The sequence below is a fragment of the Temnothorax americanus genome, unplaced genomic scaffold (assembly GCF_048541705.1).
Source record: "Temnothorax americanus isolate GAGA-0224 unplaced genomic scaffold, ASM4854170v1 Scaffold54, whole genome shotgun sequence".
NCBI lineage: Eukaryota > Metazoa > Arthropoda > Insecta > Hymenoptera > Formicidae > Temnothorax > Temnothorax americanus.
Genome location: NW_027509696.1, coordinates 1,042,795 through 1,066,861, shown reverse-complemented (window position 1 = coordinate 1,066,861; position 24,067 = coordinate 1,042,795). Strand labels below are relative to the sequence as shown.

The 24,067-nt window shown below is 36.5% G+C and overlaps 1 protein-coding gene across 11 annotated transcripts in view; it reads left to right on the top strand.

Annotated features, from left to right (window-relative positions):
* The window catches only part of Atp8b (ATPase phospholipid transporting 8B), a 55,708-nt gene extending 31,728 nt beyond the window's left edge, over positions 1–23,980 (top strand). For 3 of the 11 annotated variants that reach the window (XM_077419337.1, XM_077419338.1, XM_077419339.1), the window contains 15 exons: positions 5,014–5,590; positions 8,809–9,343; positions 10,601–10,659; positions 10,803–11,015; positions 11,202–11,407; positions 11,492–11,647; positions 11,838–12,480; positions 13,066–13,245; positions 13,859–14,600; positions 14,696–14,888; positions 15,912–16,063; positions 16,126–16,478; positions 16,778–17,003; positions 17,117–17,352; positions 17,435–23,980. In XM_077419337.1, the coding sequence (XP_077275463.1) occupies positions 5,444–5,590; positions 8,809–9,343; positions 10,601–10,659; positions 10,803–11,015; positions 11,202–11,407; positions 11,492–11,647; positions 11,838–12,480; positions 13,066–13,245; positions 13,859–14,600; positions 14,696–14,888; positions 15,912–16,063; positions 16,126–16,478; positions 16,778–17,003; positions 17,117–17,352; positions 17,435–17,854 (4,461 nt within the window). In that variant the 5' untranslated portion in view covers positions 5,014–5,443 and the 3' untranslated portion in view covers positions 17,855–23,980. Of the gene's footprint in view, positions 1–5,013; positions 5,674–8,808; positions 9,344–10,600; positions 10,660–10,802; positions 11,016–11,201; positions 11,408–11,491; positions 11,648–11,837; positions 12,481–13,065; positions 13,246–13,858; positions 14,601–14,695; positions 14,889–15,911; positions 16,064–16,125; positions 16,479–16,777; positions 17,004–17,116; positions 17,353–17,434 lie in introns of those variants that run through there. The other 8 variants (XM_077419344.1, XM_077419342.1, XM_077419341.1 and 5 more) reach the window with 8 other exon arrangements.
* Positions 23,981–24,067: the final 87 nt, after the last annotated feature.

The following is a 24,067-nucleotide window of genomic DNA, read 5'->3' as shown; positions in this document are numbered from 1 at the left end:
AAAAAAGGCGCCCGGCTCATCAGTATATTGCTCGTCTGGGTGTCGCAGAGCCGATTGTGTCACCGACAAAGCCAGATAATTGAAACGAATGACAGGAGGTTCTGGTCGAGTGCCAATTATCGAATACACATCGCCGATACCGCGGCTGAAGGTGGAAAAAAGCTCTATGGCGCGGTTAGCACCATATATCGCTCGTGTTCCTTGAAGTGCTTCATCGTGGCCCCGCGTAAAACGATACAACAACTTACATAACGGATGATGCTGCAAAAAGTGATGATGCAGCTGACACGATAAGAGCACGCGGGCACGTCGGATTTATTTCGATTTTAGTTTCGCCTTTAAATTCATATTTTCGAGGAGCTCGTAAATGACGTAAGATGGACGAAATCGCGGTATCATCAAAAACATGTCTATGGAATACTCTTACGGAATGTTAATTTTTTTTAATATATAATACAATATTATTTTTTCTTTCTATTTTTTTTCCAAATCGAGACGTGGAAGCATTGAATGACATTTCATTTACAACCCAGCGTTACAAAGATAGTCCGTCATAGCATCAGCGAGTTGCACAACGCATCTCGGATGCTGGAGACGATCGCGTACGACGACGATGCACCCAATGCGATCGATAAGAGAACGCACGTTGCATTTATTTCACGTTCTCTCGCATCGACGGTATATCCGTTTCGTCATCAATACCACGAATTACAATCGTTACTATGAAGACCGTCGGCACCTTTGTAGGTATATATATGGAGCGTAACACGATTCCTATTGAAGTCCGATGCAGATATATCGACGCCTGTTCCGGTTATTTTACAATTAATTCTACAATTAATTATTAATAATTTATTTTGCGTCTATGGTAAAATTCTCTTTGAGGAGGAAAATAAACAAGGTAAAAGTATCAATATATCGAGACAGGTCTCGATATAGGTGGAGAGTTAGTATTATATTTACGATATACTAAGAATTTTGAATTATAAACGCAAAAATAAAAATTGGTTCGCAAAATATAAGATATACAAAATATTATGAAAAAGAAATTGTATTGGCATAAACGTTTGAACATAACTGAGAATCACATTTTATTAGTGTTACAGATTATAAGTCATAAACAGAACGACAATTTTTTTTAAGATAACTATAAGTGTAAATATTAATCGAAACGTGACTTATTGATATGTATCAATTTTTAAAGTTGAGACTTAACCAGAAGATATTATAATCCTCTTATACTATAATTTTTTAAGTGTTCACGTATTGGGTCATTTCAACTGGTTAACATTTTAATAAAATTTGATGTTCAAAAGCAATTTTCCAACAAATATTTACTTTTCCACTTACAAAATATAGTCTGCTTTTACACTCCACCATGTCTTTATCAAAAATTGAATGATTCTTCAACTTTTAGTAAGAAAATTCTTCGTATGTACTCTGTCCCGGTGTATTGGTATACTTTTATCTTACGTGACGCGTGCGTGAAGAGAAGTATAAATGGATGTTCGGCGCGTATTTCGGTCGCAAACCTACACCTCGAGATTGCACACGTGCTCCGAACTTTCTCTTTTCTTTTTTCATCACTCGCGTTTTCGGTCCGTTCGAATTTTTGTTTTTGTGCGCGCACAATATAGGAATCCTTCTAAAAGTCTTCTACTTTTGTCTTTAGAAAGAGATAGAGAATTGATTAGTTTTGATGTTTTATCAATTTATCAAGAGAGTGCGTCTCACATACACACTTGCACACACCGAGCAATATATTGCCTTCGTATTGACGTAATTGCTCTACTCTTTATTTAGTTTCTGGGATCTACGGTTCAGAGAAAATACGCAAAATTTTCCTCGCTTATTCTACAATTTTTACGATTTAGAAAAAATATGCAAGATCTCTCTCGCGTGTTTCATACGATAAACGAATACCAAATGTTTATCCATGCAAATTGTGGATAAAAATTTACGTCTCACCGCACAATAACAATTTAGACTACTAATATTATAATAATCCGCTGTAACAGCGAAGAGTCATCACGCTACGCACTTACTAACGGAAGTGGAGTATACCGCGCGGATCCATTATTGTCGAAAACTCCGCGCTGTGCTTTTCCAGACGAAATCCAGACGAGATCACGAAAGCCCCTGTTATAGACTGCCGCGCGTCACTCCGTGCCAGAAGATCCGGGGTTAATTATGCCGTACGTACCATCCATATCCGTACTCGCATATAGCCATCGTTCTATACTTAGCCGCCCACGAGTATAGAGCGATTTGTTTATGATTTTTCTGAGCGAGAAAGGAAACCGACAGTTGGTTTCACTAACAGATATCTATATAAGCTTCATCTTAACCGCCTTTCATCTTCAGATTGAAAGTAAAAAAAAAACATTTATTTTTTTTATTCGGAAAAAATTAAACAAATAACTCATTGTCAGTAAGAAAAGTAAAAGTTATCGAATTGTTATCTTTTTTAACCAACTTCAAAAAAAGGAGGTTTTATATTCGGCGTGTATGTATGTATAATATGTCCACGATTTTCTCTAAAACTACTGGACGGATTTAAATGTGGTTTTCACTACATAAAATATCACGCTAGAACATTAGGGTACGGAGCAGTAAGGAAATATGCGATAATAGTTATTCATAGTAATTTAATGAAGCACTAAAAAAGTATAAAATAAAAAATTTTTTTTTTAAATAGAACCAATCTCATAAAAAGCTCTAAAAAGTATTTAAAAAATGAAAAAGCTTTAAAAAGTACAAAATTTCTTTCAATTTTTTGAAATCGGTGCAAAATGTATTCATTTAAGAATTTCTTTCAACTTTTGAAGTCGGCGTCAAATTAATAATTACTAAATTAATTTGGCGCCAACTTCAAAAATTGAAAGGGATCCTTAAAAGTATTATTTTATACTTTTTTTAAAGCTTTTTTCAATTTTTTTTTATTTTTTAAATATTATTAAATGCAAAAAAAAGTAATGTATTATTACTTGTTCCATTTTCTGAAATGTTTCTGAACGTTGAACATACGTGCGTAAGTATCGCGAGCAAAAGTTAGACAGCGCTATTTCTATCGATAGTATTTCGGCAGTCTAGAATGCAGGAACAATTTCCTGTGGTTCGGCACCATTATATATCTTATATAAGAGCTCCCTTCTCTATATCGCGTCTTCGGCGCGATCGACGGATAGGTTTCGGCGGCGAAAATCCTTGGAAATTTCTCGGGCTTGGATACGCGCGCGGTCACCGCAAGGCTTGCCGGTTATATTATTTTGGGAGGAAGCCCGGATATTTTCGTTGCTAGACGCGGCAACAGAGGTGGCGGCTTCGGCGAACGATGACATCACTAGTATGCGGGATCAAGGACGGCGAAGAGCGAGCGTGCCGAACGCTACTCTGGAAGGATCTACTTGAAGCATTCGCTCGAGTGCACGTGTACTTTAGTACGCGAGAGGTGTTCTTGCTCTCGATAGCAATTTTCGAGGAGCGTTATCTCACACATTATGTTTATTAATTCAATATACGCCGCCGATATATACGTATTTTTTTAATGGTTTTGTGAAAGAGACGACGATCAGCTTTTAATTCACGCGCACCCTTAATTAATGGACAATCGCGGCGCTGTCGATTTTTTGCTCGTTTTACATTCTTATTATTAGAAGTCGCTCTCTCTCAAAAAAGAGAGAAAGAGAGCAATCTTAAATTGCTCGTCCCTTGCCTTTCCAGCATTCGCGATAAGCTCATTAGGGACGAGGCGGAAGTGCATCAGACGCGTTTCGCGATGCACAGTTGTTTTGTTACCTGCCCGATAAGGTCATTCTGGTCTAGAAGCGGAACGGATGCGCCGCTTTCCGAGCGGTCAATAGGTATTTATGCGTAAATACTAAAGATAGTTGATTTCACAGGCGTACCCAGAGCTAGAATTAGCGAGAGACGCACGGCCGCCTCTGGAAAACGGGATAGGTACCGCACACCGTCCATTGCGAGCCAGCCGTCTCCGGTTACTGACACACGAACGCGATAGTTAGCCTACACGTGGGTAGATAAGTGTGCGTTGCGATCTTTTTCTAGGACATGTTTTCGTGGATGGGAAACGTCTATTTAATTTGGAGAATAGCCCGGCGAGTATGTGTGCGTGTCGGACACAGGCGGCTACGTTTCAGTGCCTATATTTCTCGCTGTATCTATATTCGATTTATGCACGCAGTAACTACTTTTTTAATTTATTCATTCATCAATCTTGCGAAATGATTACTTGCTGTACAATTTGGCAAATTTTCTTGTCTTACAACTACAATGGTTGACTTAAAAATATAACCAAATAATATTTTTGTACGAGTGCGTTTAAAAATCTTTTTAAATCTTTTAGAAGAAGATAAAGAGAAATTGCTTTTAGTATTTTTAATATGCGAACGAGGATTAAATTAATTAATTCAAAACGAGCCAATTTTGTGATTACAATAATCTACTGGTTAGACGCCATTGTTTTCCTGCTTCCTTGATAACCGAATTCATCAGGAGAAGGCGTGTTAGATAACGCGTCTAACCATGAATAAACCGCGTTACCGCATGTAAGGAGAGCAACGATGGTAATAATAATACGCCGTTCCTTTTTTTCCCTACACGTGGCAACTCGTTGCCAGCTCGAATTAGCCCTTATATTTCCAAGGTTGTATAACAATTAAAAGAGTATAATCTGTATGTTAACATTGATTGCGATACCAAAACGTGTTTTTTCGATACAAACGATAACGATAATTTTCCCAGAATGTTATATTCTGGATAATAAATGATATAAACTTTACTGCGAGATTCATGCTTAATTCACTCTGTATCGCAACGATCAGTCTTCATTTGGAAAGTTTCCAAAAACTTGATTACAATGGACGATTAGCGATGTAGCGTCGTAACAAAATCCCATTGCGAATAATCCAAGTCTGGTCTTTTCCACATCGTTGTTTTCTTGATCTTTTGCCGTGTACGATCTCGATGACAGGATCGCCGATTTCCTTGCAGAAACTACTACAGGCAAGACGTGGCGATCGCATCGAGGAGGAAGACTTTGACGTTTCGAGACCTTGTCGCGAGGAGAACGCGACTTTCTTATCTTGTCTAAAAGGCAAAATTTTCGTGAATCCAAATTTCCGGTGACTTTGGAAGACCGAGAGAAGTCTCGGGCGGGATTCCCTCGCGGTCACTTCTCGCGGCGGCGGACAATTGCGTTCTGACGGGTGAAAGACGCGTACGCTCAGCAGGTGGTACGCAGCATTTGGCACGGGGGCGTCGGGTGTTCGGACCCTACGGGAGGATGTCGATTGGACAACCGAGTCAATCGAGTCACCGGAACGAGAGGCAATCGAGTGGTGGGAACGGTGGTGGTGCGGTGACCAGGTACGTCGGAATTTGGATCGCGAGGTGCCAGCTGGTGGACTAATGCGGCCCCGCGATGATCGGCGGAGACGAGAAGACCGCGGTGGTGGGCCCCAGGTGGAAGAACTATGTAAGAGGCGAAGCGCGAAGCGGGGGGGACGAGGTCATCGTCTCGCCGCCGGCGACGGCGGCGCGGCTCAGGTGCCAGAAGGTGGCAGAAGAGGTTGGCCTTATAGAGGGTTTATAGTTTGCGTAGGATAGACGATGAGCGTCGAGGTCGACACGCTGGAACTCGAGGTCTTCGAGGTGAGTCCTCAGCCCCTCTTGAGGATGCGACGAACGGAAGTCGGCGCGAAACACACCCGCGTCGTGGAAAAAGAAGCGGTCACGTTCGCCCGCGCTAACGAGGAGATCGTTACTCGAGGAAATGCGGAATGCTCGACGATTGTATCGAGCGGTCTCGCCGGCGAGATTTTAATCCGCGTGTTTAATCCGGACGAAGTAATTGCTTAACATCTCGCTGTTGTTTTCGACGCTTCCGATTAAAGGAAAATTTCGTTGAAGAAACTTTTGGAAGAGACGAGCAGAGCATTTTTTAAATATATCATTAAATATATTATTTTGGAATTTTATATGATTTTTATATTGATAACATCAATCAATATTATTTTTTATATTATCTAAGTTTTTATTAAATATATAGACGATACGAAGAGTCTGTAAAGACTGTCTTGTGTATAATTTGCAAGCTTATGCTTATATTAAACGAGCAGGATTTTACGTCTATTTTCGTGCTTATGTAACTTAAGTATCTGACAATAATAACGTACTACAGAGTTTTAACCATATAGTTACAATGTTGCCTGTTGCGTAACACCAAGGCAAGAAAACCACGATCTCCAGTAAATTAGAACTTTTTTCAAAAACGTTTAAAAAATTATTTTTATAGAACATAATTTTTTCTTTTTACAATAACGTTATAATAATATGTGTATATAGAATTTGGTCTTTTTTTACACTAAAGCAACGCACGAAACGTCCGAAAGATTTTAATTTCGTTCGGTATCGAATCGAGAACAATACTCGTTGGGAGAGCAATTTGACTTCCTGACTGTACAACGGCGAGACTGTAGAGTTACGCAATTTTTGATATTATGCAATGGACTTCCGTTCGCTAGCCCGCGTGCCGTTTGACAAGTAATGCGCTTTGGACGAGACTTTGTCGGCGCGAATGAGCTATCATCGCGGAGCATGTAGATCCGTCAAGTTTTTTTCGATTAACACGAACGCACTCCCATCCTTATTCATTTTTTATTCCCATAACATATTATTCATACCGGACATTCATACCTGCCTGCCCACATAAGGAAAATGATCAGCGCTTGGAGATAATTGATAGCCTTGTCACTGCGATATATCTACTCTCGTGAATACTTATTTCAATTATGTAAAGTGCAGCACGAATTCACACGCGAGTATAAAAATACAATATAAAATTGAAATTATATATGTTACATATGTAATAATATATATATACATATACGTGTTTATATGTAAAATGTAATCTCGTTATAGTAAAGTGTTTTGATTTCACTGATCGATATTCCCTTGCATTTTCTCAAACGCAAGTTTAATCTTGTTACACGTTGGAATTACCATCGCGTGTGACTTAGAACCAGCTTGCGAGAGTAAATCGGAGCATTTGAGCCAGTCGGTCGAAATATTCGGACAGTTTGGTCAAGCAAGCTCCGTACACATTTTCAATCATTACAGAAGATTTCAAAATTCGCAGGGTCAAAATGCAAAACGCGAATATTAAAAGGATAGAATCGAAAATATTTCGTATAATCAAAGATATAAGGTAATAAAAAGATAATAATGAGATTGGACTTTTACTCTTTTAACATTAGAAGCTTAATCTTTTAAGATTATAAAAATACGCAAAATGTTCTTCGCGGTCTTACGTTTGTTTATATATATATATATATATATATATATATATAATTATATGCATTTCGCTTTTGAGCGACTCGTACATCGTAGTATCGATTATCAGCGTATAGACTTTGACATACCCTTTCTCACGCGCGTACGTCATCCGCGGAGGGAAAAATAAATCAAACGCGGCAGCGCACGGTCGCAGCTTATAACGGCCAATAAAGCTCTTATAGACGTTCAACTTTACGTTCATCGACGTGCTGAAGCTTTATCGCGGAATACCGGAAAAAGTCTCGATTCGCTTTGTCCGTGACATGTTTTCACGCACGCGTGCCGCGCGATCTATATTCGTATGCGCCGCGCGCGCGCGCGCTGCTTTTCACGCGTTTTCTAGAGCACCCCGCGATCTTCGGGATTTATTTTACGCAGTCTACACGAATGGTAAATTGCCGCCGGCGAAGTGGAGCACACGCTGTGCAATCGTCCTTCGCGAAATCAATATCCCATTTGCACAGAATTTCACTGTATAATTGATATAAAGATCTCTTCTTTCTACAATTCTAACGCTTCTGATACGATTCGAAAATAGTTTAAGTAAATCCCCTAGATTTTTTATACTTTATTTTTAGAACTTTTTTGAAAACAAAAGTTTATCGACTATGTCTGTGAAAAAGGCATGCTAGCTTTACAGAAATGTGTAATCAATATTTACGAAGAGTAGAGATATATCGCAACAACGGCTCCTTTTCGAGTTAACGTATGCATGTGAAATTATTGTATCAATCTTAAATCATCCTTATTTTTATATACGTTTGTCATGAAGAAACAATGTATATATATGTATATCTGCATCTTCATCATCCATGATTAGTCAAGATTAATTGGTTTGAATCGGTTTAGATCTCCTTTATGAACAACGTCTCTCGCGCTTTTACGCAATCCTCATAAAAATATATAATATCGCGAGGTGACGTTGAAGTCTCGCGAGGCTTCCCAAAGTGGCCGATTTCTTTTTAAGCGTCGACAAACAAGATTTGCAGAAGCAAATAATATGGCGCCTATTTTAATCCTATTTTAAAGCTTGGAAAGTATTAAATCTAATAGTCATCACAGAAGCCTCCTGGCTAATAGTCTGACTGTATAGGCGGAGTGTTTCATCAGGTGCCGCGTCTGTTGTTAACAAACAATTTTTGAACAATTATTACTACCAAATTCTTGGCTACTTTTCGGACAATTCTATATCAACGAAATGAAGCCTTTGCATATCTTCGACGCCAATCCTCGACTTTATCTCTACCCTGCGTCTCTTTACTCCCCCGTCCGATCTTTTCTATACGCGCGTCGCGAGCAACGGGAATTTTCACCCTCGCCCATGACCGTGAACGTTAGAACGAAAAAGCGCATTTGTCGTGCCAAACGGCGTGTCCTCGACCGATCGTTCCTACCCGTCCTTGAACGTGAGTCAAGTAACATGAGCGTTCACATGTCGCGCCGACCATGAAGGTGAAGGACTGCGACGGCGAGGTCGAGTCGGCGGACGCGACGACGCGTCGCGGTGCTGCGAGGACGACGACGGCGGTGTCCAGGAGCGGCAGCGAGGCAGGCGGGCAACGCAGATGCTCGACGCAGGAGGCCGAGGAAGACGACGACGGTGGCGGTGGTAGCAGTCGCCGGAAGCGGAAGAAGCGACGGAAAGGGCAGCGGAGCAAGCAGCTGCAGCTGCAGCAGCCGCAGCTGGAGGTGCTGACAACCGACGGTGGTCAGCAGCGGTCGCACGCGACACTCACCCTCGCCTCGTCGTCCGACGAGGTGGAGGCGATGGGCGAGTGCTCGAAGAGGGACTCGTCCAGCAGCCTGGGCGGCGGCAGCCGGCACAACACCCTGCGAGAGTCCCTGCTGACGGTGCTGGGCAAGCTGGTGATCTGGAAGGGCACCAGGTACCGCTCCGCCACCACCGCATCGTCCTCTTCATTGGCGCCACCGAGTTCGCCACCCGCCACCGAGTGCATCGGTCGTAGCACGTCCTTCTTCTCCAGCGGTGAGTTCCCACGAACGAGATCATCGGCTAGTTTTCTTTGGGAGTCGCACCGCTGGCTCGAGTCAAGGTTCCGGACGACGTTTATTTATAGTTGATACTTGCCAAGGCGGATATAAACAGTTACCATACGTGTCGATGCGTGACAATTTCTCTTTGATGAAGTAGTCTCGCAATAGGATTTGATGATACGTGATAGAGAGCAAAATGATATAAAATGATATATCTTATATGGAAATATATATTTTCGCGTTTAACTTGTAGGTTTCACGAAGAGAGTTCCTTCTTGACATAATAAATTATTACTTAATTTTGTACGTTCCTATTCTATCTTTTTTTTACATCATTGGGAAGAATAAACCGCAAGCTTTCTTGACACAGTCACTATTTGGCACCAACCGCGTGCGCGTTTTCATTTAACTGACACGCTGCATTTAAATTGTGTTTATGTTACTTTTTATTTCGACTAGAATCCATCGCAAACAATAGTGCATGCACAAAGTTACGCAATGGATGGACGGCGATCAATGCCACTGATTTTAGGTATAATGCAAGTTTCAGCGACATATACTTTGTACAAAACTATTCAAGGCTCCGCGCCTCGGACACTCGAATAATTTATTAAATTCAATAAATAAAGAAAACGCGGAGTATGTAACACCCACGTAGTTTTCATGAACACGTGACAGCGGGGTGTGCCTACTACGCAAGGATCGATTCGATCGTTCTTCGTGGTAATGCCATGCAGTAGTGGACTTTGCCACACTTCGCATGACGAGCCAACGATTAATAGTTTATCCAGTTATGTGGAACTGCCGCGGTAGATATATTACAAGCGAATGTAAAGCAATGCACTTGACTATAAGACTGATTAGCGGCGAAAAAAAAGAAGATCCGGCGCAGCTACTATATCTTCTATTTTAAAGGCTGTAAAATTATTATTTGTTTTGTTTCGGTGTATGGTGCGAAACTTAGAAAATAATACGTGATTAAAATAATTTTGTTTGCCTAATCGCTATGTAAAGAAACGTTTATTTCCCTTAGTATCTGTAAGTTTATTGCAACATCCGCATTCTTTTTTTTCTCAACGCGATCTATATATGGTAAAAATAGACAACGAAAGTATATAACAATCTACTGTAGGATCTAATGAGAATCATTGATGTATAAATATTGCTGTATATATATCAGCTACTGTTATACAGACACATGCGATAAATGTTTCGTTTATTGTATTATTGTATTGTATTATTTTTACAGAAACAGAGAGGCGGATTCGCGCCAATAATCGCGAGTACAACTCACAGTTTAATTATGCGGTAAGACGGAACATATCTTCTTGCATTACTAGCTGTTATTAAAATCTTAAAAATTAAAAAAAAAAAAAATGAAAAAATGAAAGGTATTTTTAGGAATTTAATGTGTAACGGATATGAACACGAATATTTCTATTGATTTGCAGAATAATTACATCAAGACGTCCAAGTATTCGGTTCTGACGTTCCTACCATTGAATTTGTTCGAGCAATTTCAGCGGCTCGCTAACTTTTACTTCCTATGCCTGTTGGTGCTTCAGATGATCCCCGCCATATCCTCTTTAACCCCTATCACCACAGCCATACCGCTTATAGGGGTACTCACACTCACTGCCGTCAAAGATGCCTATGACGACTTTGTAAGTATTCCGTAATCAACGTCTTTACTACTTTTTGCTACATTTTGTGGAAAAAAAAAACTAATATATCATCAAAATAGATCATAAAATTATAAAAACATTTTTTAGAAAAGTATTCAAATAAAGTAGACTTTATACAAAGAGTAGAGTATGATCCGCGAAAATTTAATACAATTTAATTTCCAGCAACGGCATAGCAACGACTCTCAAGTAAATAATAGGAAATCCCGGACGCTGCGGGGTTCTAATCTTCGTGAGGAGAAATGGTCGCAGGTTCAAGTGGGCGACGTAATTAGAATGGAGAACGATCAGTTTGTCGCAGCGGACGTTCTGCTGCTAACGACGAGTGAGCCGAATGGCCTCTGTTACATCGAAACAGCGGAATTGGACGGGTACCGTTTATGAAAATCGTTCAATTAAATGTAAAATTGTGTATCTATGAAGATGTAATAATAATCTCTATGAACTTTGTATAGGGAGACGAATTTGAAATGTCGTCAGTGCCTGCCCGAAACTGCCGAGATGATGGAAAATCACGAATTAATCGGCCAGTTCGATGGAGAGATCGTTTGCGAAACCCCTAATAATTTATTAAATAAATTCGACGGAACGCTAACGTGGAGAGGAAAAAAGTAAGATGAACGCTATATAAATGAAGCACAGCGAGAGCTAGATAAAACGGAATATTCCACAGAAGGCCACAGTTTCTTGTAGAAATTATATATAAAGATATCTGATTCTTGCTTCGCTCGCGTCAAGTTTACTTAACTACTGTTTATCAGCGATATCGATATCATACTAATATTCCACAATTAATTGCAGATACGCATTGGATAACGACAAGATTATTTTACGAGGCTGCGTGCTTAGGAACACGCAGTGGTGCTATGGCATGGTGATCTTTGCGGGCAAGGATACCAAACTGATGCAAAACTCAGGGAAGACGAAATTTAAAAGGACCTCTATAGATAGACTGCTGAATCTTCTCATCATCGGGATAGTGTTTTTTTTACTTTCCTTATGTCTGTTCTGCATGGTCGGCTGTGGTATTTGGGAAAGCCTTGTGGGCCGTTATTTTCAAGCGTACCTACCGTGGGACTCGTTAGTGCCGAGCGAACCCATTACCGGTGCCACAGTGATTGCCCTACTCGTGTTCTTTTCGTACTCTATCGTACTGAACACGGTGGTGCCAATCAGTTTGTATGTGAGTGTCGAAGTTATTCGGTTCGTTCAATCATTTTTGATAAATTGGGACGAGGAAATGTACTACGCGCCCACGAAAACGCACGCTAAAGCAAGGACTACCACGTTAAACGAGGAGCTGGGCCAAATAGAATACATATTCTCCGACAAAACCGGGACGTTGACGCAGAACATAATGACTTTCAACAAGTGTTCTGTGGCAGGCAAGTGTTACGGCGACATCATTGACGAAGTTACCGGCGAGGTCATCGATTTGAGCGAGGTGAGTCGTTCTTTTATTGACGTGAAGATCCCTGACTCGATGCTGAACGACAGGGTACGTGCTGCAACATAAATTTTCATGTTATTACAAAATTGTACATATTATCTAAAATAAGACAAGTACATTATCCGCATTATATTAGCTATGCTTTCAATGCTGCGTGAAAAAAAAACGTCATTGATCATATGCTTTCGCTGAAAATTCTTTGTTATTGTTATAGAGGGGTTACATACTGCATTGTTACGTTATATATGTTATATTCTTTTTATTACAATCTGTGCTACATTTTATCGTGAATTATAGTCTATAAATAATCATGCGAAAAGCTATAGAACGTCCTTTTTTTTTCTTGCAAAACACGTTAAAACATATTTACATTAATAATGCAATTAGCATTAAAAATTGTCCTTGCACACTATATTACATGCATACGTGATTTGTTGAATATTCCTGATTGTCTATATCGTGATTCCTTTTTTACTCATACATGATAATTGTCTTCAGTTACATGCGAATATGATATCAATTCGTGGTCATATCTTTGCAAGAAATTTCATATACTTAGCATGTGTGTGCTGCATGTAGACGGACAGAGCTGTTACAACGTCGACGATGCGGTGGAAGAGCGGGCAGGAATTTGTACGTCCAGTTTATACACCATTAAGTGGTCCGAATGTACGTCTTCTGGAACAAGCAGACAGGGTGTCTAATACAACACCGGAACCCGGAATCAACGGCAGCCCAAAGATTCCACACAAGTCTTCAGTACGCATGTTGATAATTAGCACCTCTTGTCAACGATTACGAAATCTGTACACGAAATCTTTACACGCTATCGCTTTTATTTGTATACCCCGTTGTCGTCCTAATTGTATATATCATATTCAATATTATTTGTTTATCGTTACACTAGTAACTTATCGCATATAATATCATATAAGTAACAGAAGCATTTCTATTGTTTTTATTATACGCTCAATAACTGTATCTGTAGTGTTTGTGCACGTTAGAACTTTACACTGTGCCATAAACTAGATAAATAAGTCGTACCTATTCCTTGTATCACACAAACGCACGGTTAAGGCTAATTTCTTTTGTAGCTATTTTCTTGTAATGTATATACTTTGATACAATGATACACTTAACGGTATATAATCCAGGTCTTCCAACAAACCTATTTTTATGGAAACAAGGTACATTACTCTGGGTAATATGCTTTCTAAAGCTTTCCGTCTAGCTTTTTTTCCTTTCTTTTTTAATATAACAGCGGATTCCCCGATCTCTGCCAATAAGATTAACTTTCTTTTACATTAACCTCGTGGTACACGAACGAAGTGCAAAGTTCTTAAAAAAAAAAATTTTATTACACATTTTGCAGACAATGCCACCCTTGGATTTCTCGTTTAACAAGGACTACGAACCAGACTTTAAATTCTATGATCCCGCGCTGCTCGAAGCTGTGAGACGGGAAAATCAGGACGTCCACAGTTTTTTCAGACTGTTAGCACTTTGTCATACCGTTATGCCGGAAGACAAAAACGGCAAGATCGAGTATCAAGCACAATCGCCCGATGAGGCTGCCTTAGTATCCGCGGCTAGGAACTTCGGTTTTGTCTTCAAGGAGAGATCGCCTAACAGTATAACGATCGAAGTAATGGGAAAGAAAGAGATATACGAACTTCTCTGCATTCTGGATTTTAATAATGTGCGAAAGAGAATGTCCGTGATTTTGAGAAAAGACGGACACCTCCGATTATACTGCAAAGGAGCGGACAGCGTTATTTACGAGCGATTGAAAAAGGACAGCGACGAGATAATGGCAAAAACATTGGATCATTTAAATAAATTTGCGAGTGAAGGCTTAAGAACACTGTGCCTTTCCGTGAGGGATTTGGACGAAAGTTTTTTTAATAATTGGAAGCAACGCCATCAAGAAGCTGCGTTAAGCCAAGAAAATAGAGACGACAAGCTAGACGCGATTTATGAAGAAATAGAGAAAGATATGTCATTATTGGGTGCTACTGCCATCGAGGATAAATTGCAAGATGGTGTACCTCAGACCATCGCCAATCTCAGCCTCGCTGGCATCAAACTTTGGGTATTGACCGGTGACAAACAGGGTAAGCTTGAAGATCATACAAGTATTATAAGGACAAAAAGACTTGTGCTTGTGTTCGTAGAATAACATCTTTACGTCAAACTTTTTTTCGTACAGAGACGGCTATCAACATCGGATACTCATGTCAGTTATTGACGGATGATCTCACAGATGTCTTCGTAGTAGACGGCACCACTTACGATGGCGTGGAAACGCAATTAACGCGATATTTGGATACCATTAAGACGGCCTCGACCCAACAGAAACGGCCGACACTCTCCATTGTCACATTCAGGTGGGACAAGGAAAGGTCAGGCACATGAAAGAGACGGAGTACAACCTATCAATTTTTTTTTATTGCTGATTCTAATTAACGCATTCTTGTTAAGAAAGGAAAAGAAAACTTATCTCTCTCACACTGAATGTGGCACTATGTTTTTCATGTAATGCTTTCTATGTCTATACAGTCTTGCCTAAAAATTTATCGTACTTAACTGCAGAGAACTCGTATGCTTTATACCCAAGCTAGCGGATCTCGCAATGCAGTTCAAATTACAATTTTCGTAAGAATGAAAAACTTGGTACTTGTTTTCCGGATGATACGAGGATGCGACAAATTGTATTTTGCTAGCTTAATTCATCATACGTGCATTGGTTTATACATATCCCATCTTCTCTATTTGTCCATCGCGAAGCCCGACTTTGAAATTACAATCTGCATGCCTATATCTGATAGTATTCATATCCTCTGTATTTAAAAAGCATTACAAAATTATCTTCTACTTCTTCTGAAAGATATCAACATTTGCTACTTCTTTTTGATAATATAACAATATGGCTATATTTAGAATGATAGATTAGGTCTGCCTTTTTAAATCACTTCAGATATTTTCCAGATACTGCATATGTTATATCTGAATATCCTACAATTTAGTAATATATATAGTTATAGATAACTGAGATTTACCATGATGCTTGATACTCACTCCTTCTCTTTCTGTATGCTTAATAATTAATCTTAGTGATAATATTAACACAACTGGTATGTTGTTTGTGTCACGTTCTTGTATCTATAGTTTATTAATACAATGCACTGTCTATTGTTTACGATTACCGTGCATCATTTTTTAATAGCAAGAAGTTTCAAAATTTCTTTTCATTTCGTTAATAATCACGATTTATTATCTCCGGTCCAATTTCTGTTATAACTGTGTCTGTTTTAATTGTGAAGTGAATAAATTTTAGAGTGAATTTTATTTCGTAAATACCAGATGATCAAGCTTTTGTATGAGAAGAGATCATCTTTTGTTTGAAAGCTATTTTCTCTGCACAGCAGTGATACCGAATACAATCCTAGTAGGGACGAGCAAGACGAGCACGAGATGGAGAATTCAACAGGATTCGCGGTAGTTATCAACGGACATTCTTTGGTTCACGCGTTACATCCACAACTTGAACACCTTTTTCTAGAAGTGTCCAGCCAATGTAAGTTAAAGTGGATCACGCGTGTTTATAGAAACAATTTTGATGGCTCGAATCTCTTGCAGGTAAAGCTGTAATATGTTGTCGGGTGACGCCACTACAAAAGGCGATGGTCGTCGAGTTGATTAAGAAAAATAAGTCCGCGGTGACTCTGGCAATTGGCGACGGTGCCAACGACGTCTCGATGATAAAAACAGCTCACATCGGTGTTGGTATCAGCGGTCAGGAAGGATTGCAGGCGGTATTAGCCTCCGACTATTCGATAGGGCAATTTAGGTTTTTGGAGAGGCTGCTTCTGGTCCATGGCAGATGGTCGTACTATAGAATGAGTAAATTTCTTAGGTATTTTTTTTACAAGAATTTTGCGTTTACTCTCTGCCACATTTGGTTTGCTTTCTTCTGCGGATTCAGCGCACAGGTAAGATCTTCAAAAACTACGGTAACTACTTACGGTAATAATGATGATATAATAAAGATAATGATAAAGATAACGAAAAATAAATGATGATTTAAAGGCGAATATTATTCATAATGCTCCTTTCTAAGAGCTTGTTCCAAAGGAGTATTCATGAATACTTCTTTGTAAGAGCTTGCTCCAAAGTCGAGATTTTGAATATGAATTTAGATATTTTTCTGACATGTTGTAGAAAATAGTACATAGATTGCGCGCAATTAAAGTTAATTGTATGTTCATCTCTTGCATATATTTTCTTACAGACTGTATTCGATCCTATGTACATTTCCGTCTACAATCTATTTTATACTTCGTTACCAGTCTTGGCGGTTGGCATTTTTGATCAGGATGTTAACGACAAGAACAGTTTAATGTATCCGAAGCTATACGCACCAGGATTACAAAATTTGCTCTTCAACAAGAAGGAGTTTTGTTGGAGCGCTTTACATGGATTTTACGCTAGTTGTGTATTATTTTTAGTACCTTACGGTAAATATTCTACATCTAATTAATTAAAGGGATTGTGTTTATACTATATTTATTTTTAAATTGTAACAACGCAAATTTATATGCAAACGTACATATCTTGTGTATTTCGACAGGGACATACAAGGACGGGGTATCACCTAAGGGTTACGTACTTTCTGATCACATGCTGCTGGGCAGTGTAGTAGCCACTATATTAGTTATAGTCGTGACCGTTCAAATAGCCCTCGACACGTCGTACTGGACAGTTTTCAACCACATCATGGTGTGGGGCTCGCTCATCTGGTATTTTATTTTAGATTATTTCTACAACTTTGTCATAGGCGGTAGTTACGTCGGCAGTCTCACGATGGTACGTATCGTCGCGAATCCTTGTCCGTACTCTCCGTAGTTGCCAGTATATGCAACACTTAGTACTTAATTCATGTCTGCAGGCCATGTCGGAGGCGACCTTTTGGTTCACTACAGTGATATCCTGTATAATTCTCGTGATACCGGTACTGTCGTGGCGATTCTTCTTCATGGACGTCAGACCGACACTGTCCGACAGAGTCAGACTGAAACAGAGACTGGCACAACTGCGTTCTCGTCAAAGCCAGGACATACTGCGTACCCCGTCAACGAGACGTACACGGCGATCCTTACGCTCGGGCTACGCCTTCGCCCACCAAGAGGGCTTCGGCAGGCTCATTACATCTGGGAAAATTATGCGCAAATTGCCAAATGGTGGTGATTTTAAGTTTTCTATGCCGTTTACGAACAATGTTACGAAGCAGGTTAACGCCGCTACGACATCACCAAAGGACAACAGCGCATCTAGAAATTCACACACGCTGGACACGATTAATTTATAATAGTTCGAATGTTTTAGTCAACTCAATGGACACTAAAGTGCAGGTGACTAGTGAGGTTCTCTTAATATACTTAGTTACGGACATTAAGCCAAAATTAAACGCGTCGAATTTATCGATTCTGGTGTATCCCATTGAAATCGTGTTCCCAATACCTTTTTTCTTTTCTTTTTATGTTAATTGAGAGATGCAAGTGATGTATTGTACGTAGTATTCGAGAGGATCTCGTGAAGCATCGATGTCTGTGATTACGTTACATTTAATTTACATTTATTTATTTGAGGAAAATTTTGATCAATTAAAAAAATCTATTACGATTTATAACGGATGCCTATAAACAACGATAATAATGTTAAAATACAAATGTATGTAATTTCATTAATGCATGTATCTAACGCAATGAATTCCAGTGGGATACATTGAGTTACACTACAATAGAAGTAGCATATGCTATTTATGTCTATACTTCACTGTTAAGCATTTATATATTTGTTATAATTATGACTTAAGTGTTATGTATTTACGTGTTCAATATTTTTAAATTTATATCTTTGCACTTTGCCAAGTAAGTGCACGGAATATACATACTTGATTTAACGTTTTGTTGACACAATGATTATGTACGTAAAAATAATGTTTTATGATAATTATATACTTGTATAGAAAAATAGCTTATGCTACGATATAGACTACGATATGTTTTTAGTTGTTATGAAATTTCGTATTAATATATGTGAAAACAATCTTAAATTATTAACATGTAAATAATTTTTGATATTTTGTTCGATGAAAAATGATAACTATCTTAATTCCATATATTAATATAAAACAACGTTGAAAGCAAGTATTAATAGAAAATACAGAGATGTTTTTTTATTTTACCTGAAGTTATATTAATTTTCAATAATTTATTAATTAAATACACGAATCTTATTACAGTTTATTTATACTGTAGGTATGTATAAAATTTATAATTTACTACAGGAAGTTGAGGCGATTTTTTAATATAATTCACGTGTCTTAAAAAACCTTTCTCTCATTAAAAACTCTAGTATGGATTGGAAACACATGGTTTCAACATTTAATCGTATTTGTAATCCTGTGGATAATTCTCAGTTCATTTTACTGAAAATCGTAATACAAAAAAAACCAATGCAGTAAAACGATGGATGAAATAATTTGCATTATCATGCACTGTATATAATAGAAGTATTGCATAGAGGTGTCAAAATCTTGTAATATCTTTATCTTGTATTATATATTATCCCAATATGAACATTATTATTGTAAAAACAGAAAAAACGCGTTTACACAATATATTATAAGAATAATAGTTACATTGATAATTGCCTTTATAAAACATGAATATAACAAATGATTTAAAATATTGTATCATAGAATTGACTGTACATATTTTAAAGAGATATATATATTATATTAAATGTTAAGTATACACATTTTTTAAAAGAAAGTAATATATAGATAGATCGATTTAAAATAATATGAAAATAGTAGCTATCTATATATATATAAGTACCGGACGTCTGTATGTATGTCTGTCTGACCGCGAACTACTCATTCGTTAGTGGACCGAATTTTTACCAAGGGTACATGAAATAGGGGTAGAATTTCCCGGGGAGTGCCATAAAGTGTATAGTATTTTGCTACCGATTTTCTGGAAACCGGTTTTTCTAATTTTTCCAATTTTTCGGGAAATAATCGACCGAATCTCAAAGAATTATATATGAAACAGGGGTAGAATTTTCCGGGGAGTGCTATAAAGTGTATACTTTTTGTTACCAATTTTTTGGGAAATCGGTATCAGAAAATTTTCTAATTTTTTAAGGAAATTAATTGACCGAATCTTAAACAATTGTATATGAAACAAGGGTAGAATTTTCTGGAGAGTGCTATAAAGTGTATTATTTTTTTTTACCGATCTTTTTGGAAACCGGCTACAAAATTTTTCCAATTTCTCGGGAAATAATTGAATCTTAAAGAATTACATATATGAAATAAAGGTAGAATTTCCCCGGGATTGCTATAAAGTGTACAATTTTGTTACCGATTTTTTTGGGAACTGGTTACAAATTTTTTTCAATTTTTTGGGAATTAATTGACCAAATCTTAAAAAATTATATATGAAATAGGAGTCGTGTCAAAATTTTTTTAATTTTTGGAGGATGTTTAATTTTTTATTAATGGATAATTTTTCATTAATGAATCGATTTTCTTGAAACCGGTTACAAAATTTTTCCAATTTTTCTAAAGGGGTTTCCGATTTTTGTTTAAAAAAATGTACGTGATTGTTCTAATTTCCTCAAATTTTGAGATATTAGCTAAATTTTTTTAGAGATAATTCTTCGTTATTTTTTTAAAAACTGCCCAAATTTTTCTAATTTTTCGGGGATGGCAAAGACGTGTATAATTTTTCATAATCGATTTTTTGGAAATCGGTTTCAAAATTTTCTAATTTTTTGAGGATGGCTACGATGAGTTTATAGAAAAATTGATAATAATAAAAGGGTTTCCGATTTCTGCTCCAATTTCCGTAAATTTTGAGTTATCAAGCTGAATTTTTTTTATGGAAATAAAAATTAATGAGTGAGTTTGGGGAGAGGGGAATAGATTTTTCGCCCGCGCTTCGCGCGGGCTCAAAATCTAGTATTATATATTACACTATCGCGGATAAAGTTTGCCTTGGACTGACTATTGAATACATATATAATATATTAAAGCGAAAAAAACAGTAGCGAAACAATAGAGAGTATGTATTTCTACTTTTAATATTACAATGAAAATTTAGAGAGAAATAGTTTGTACGGGGAAAGTATACTCCACAATCAAACTATAATTTGAACGAAAAACATTAGAATTTTGGTTGCTTTCAAACATTGTGCCTAATCGTCAAACTACACAGAGTTTCTCGAGCTCCCGTGATATTTCGTTAGTTTAGATTTATATGTACACTTTGTGTTTTTTTTCTATGTCAATAACAAACAATTATGAAATAAGTGTATTTACTTTAACTTACTAGTTCCAGACGCAGGCATTCAGTAGTTTATACAGCAGTCTTTTTTGTATCACATAATATGCTCCTCCAAAGTTTGCAATACAAAAGTTGATTCTCTCAAATAAGTTTCTGAAGTTTTTCTTTTGCTTATCATGAAAGGTCGAATTTTGGGCAAATATTACATTCTGGAAGAAAGTAAATTATCATTAATCCGTGAAATGCTAGCGTAATGCCCTCAATTTAAATGATAATTGAGTTTTATATGACGTCTCGTATACTTGTTACAAAACAGATTTTTATTCTGAAGAAATTTTGTGTGCTTCTAAAATGAATTTGAATTACAAGCATTACAAGTAATAAGATATTAATAAATCTTTGCGTGGTAAAGATGAAATACTTATTAATAACAGTATAAATGAAAATTCTAAGAAAATAATTTAGAAGATATATTTATATAAACTAAAAATGATACACTGTATGGAATTGTATAATATTCAATATTGAAACAATATTGGACACGTTTCTTCTTTACATGTGGGAAAAATACATATTTAGGTGTGCACATGCACAAGTTACATTCTTTGTAGAATGTAACTGATTTATATGCGCATTCATTTTGCTAACATTTTGTGTTATATTAACATGATATATATGTAATTTCATCACCTACGAATTACTTGCAAAATTAAATATCAAAATTCTGAAATATCTTGTTATATGTGCTGTATAAGTTTCCGAAGTATTAAATGATTTTTATTTTAAAGAAGCTAAAAAGACTCAATTTTTTTTGCTAATATCCAAATTGTTATCTTGTTTTATTAAGTGTAAAAAAAGAGGAAATATATAGATATTATTTGAAACTCTCGATATAATTAATATTGATGTGCTTATTTAATGTAAGACGGGTAAGAATTATAACACATAGTCATAAATTGTTGATTGCATAAATTGTTATATATACGTTATAAGTCAAATGCCGAATCAAATTTGGAAGTAAATTGTATTTGTCTACTGCATGTGCTCTATTGATTTATCAAACATTAATTATTGGGATATAGTATAAACCTGAGAAATATAGTAATTTATCTAAACTTCAATTATATAATTTGTATTTTTTATAGCAGTTTGTGTTCATTTTTCTAAACATTTTTCTTATTTGTACGTTTTTTAATAAAATGTTAATATATGACAATAATATGAACAATTAATTAAATATAAGGCAGATTGCATTATATATGGTTGCTAAACAATCAATCATATGAATATAATTGAATATAATTGATATTTAATATAATTATTTATTTTTTAATATTTCTTTCTTGTCTAAAATAAATAATTTTTTTTTTGAAATAAACTCAATAATTTAATTTTACTTACTATATATATAATTAGTTATCACATATCTAAAACAGTATTATTTCTTTCTGATACTATGTCCAGTATTTTTCATTTTTACCATAGAGGGATTTTTAATAGTAACTTGTCTTTTTAAATTTAACTATTTGTTAGTTGTAATAAACATTGAAATTAATATTTCACGATAGAGCTATGCAAAGGCGTACTTTATGCAAATAAATATTAAAGTTTAAAATGTTCCTTGTACAATGTATGCATTAACGAAGTTTAATACAATTGCAAAATTTTATATATATACATACACGTATGTTGTAATATTCATAAGCAAAAAAAAATAGAAAACTAATTATGGTTCCGAGTAGTGGCATACATAGATAAACACGTCAGATGTTCTATTTTTGATTTAATGTAGATTACTACATAGATTAATCACATTTCGTTTTTATTGATTCATCTCTGCTACTTTCCTGAGTTTCAATATTCAGTAATATTATTACAAACACATATACACATTTAGCAGTTACTATGCTACTAATCATATGGAGATAATATTTAGAAAACATAGATATTTCTTATATTTCAATTCAAACGAAAGGGACCAGAGTACGATATGTGTTAACATAAATTTATCATTTATATAGCACATTTTATGGTGCTTTTTAAGTGTAAAAAAAGTTACTTTTCTAATTAAATTACTCCTAATTTATCCGTTTGCTTTCAAGATGTTTGTAATATTGATCGACGAGAAGATAAACGAAGATATATTTGTAATAACTGTAATATAGTCGACGATGCAAGGGAGAGACGTGTAAATAAAATGTGCTTTGCCGCAGAGATCGAAATAGTCGTACGAACTCATGTATATATTTGTACATGTAAATTAATGACGGCCCTAATCTCCAAACGCATCTTACATCAAAACAATTATGTATTATTATTTTACAAAGAATTTTTTGTTCCGTTTTACCAAATTTAACAATTTAAAGAACAAGGCACGCGCATAGGTGTAAATCACAAATACATTGCTTCAATATTAAAATGTCTATCATCCTAAATTACGCTCGTATGTAAGAAGATATGTAATATAAAATATACTTTCGTAAGGTAAATCTTCGCGCGGCCTTTGTCGTTAAATTTAAGGTTCTTTGCGTTTTATACTGGAAGTAGAGTGACAGAGGACAGATCTCTTCCGTTCCGAATGCGGCCGGTTCGTTTCGACGTATGCATTAATATAATAAATTAAGAATAATCTTGTACTAAATTGTATTTTTGTTGCATAACAGTATTGATTTATAACTTCATGTACATATGTACATACATACATAATTGAAGAAAGTTTGCACGTTTTGACATGTGCATTGAAGAGAGAAGCAATTTCAATGCAGTACAATTATGAGCATTACCTACAAAATGTGCATTAGCAGAATCATAAGACGTAAATTTAGTGAAATGTTCTTTGATCGCGAAATGTAAGGTGCGAGATAAATTACAAGCTTCTGTAACTTATCTCGGTTTCTCCATGAAATCCAACAAATCCACCCATAATACGATCACAGATTAGCGAACTGAAACATGCTACGTGAATATCGTGTTACTCGTCCGTACTTATCGTAAATATCGGCCTGAAAATTAATGCTTATGATTAGCTAGTTACTTTTTCCGTATTCTTTTAGATTGGATGTTTCGTGGTTTACGAAATCGTTTGAATATCTCGTTTTTTAATCTTTAAGTTAATAAAGATATCGCAGCGTAACATTGTATTTTTCAACACGCGTATTATTTTATTGCCTGTTATATATATATATATATATATATATATATATATATATATATATATATATATATAT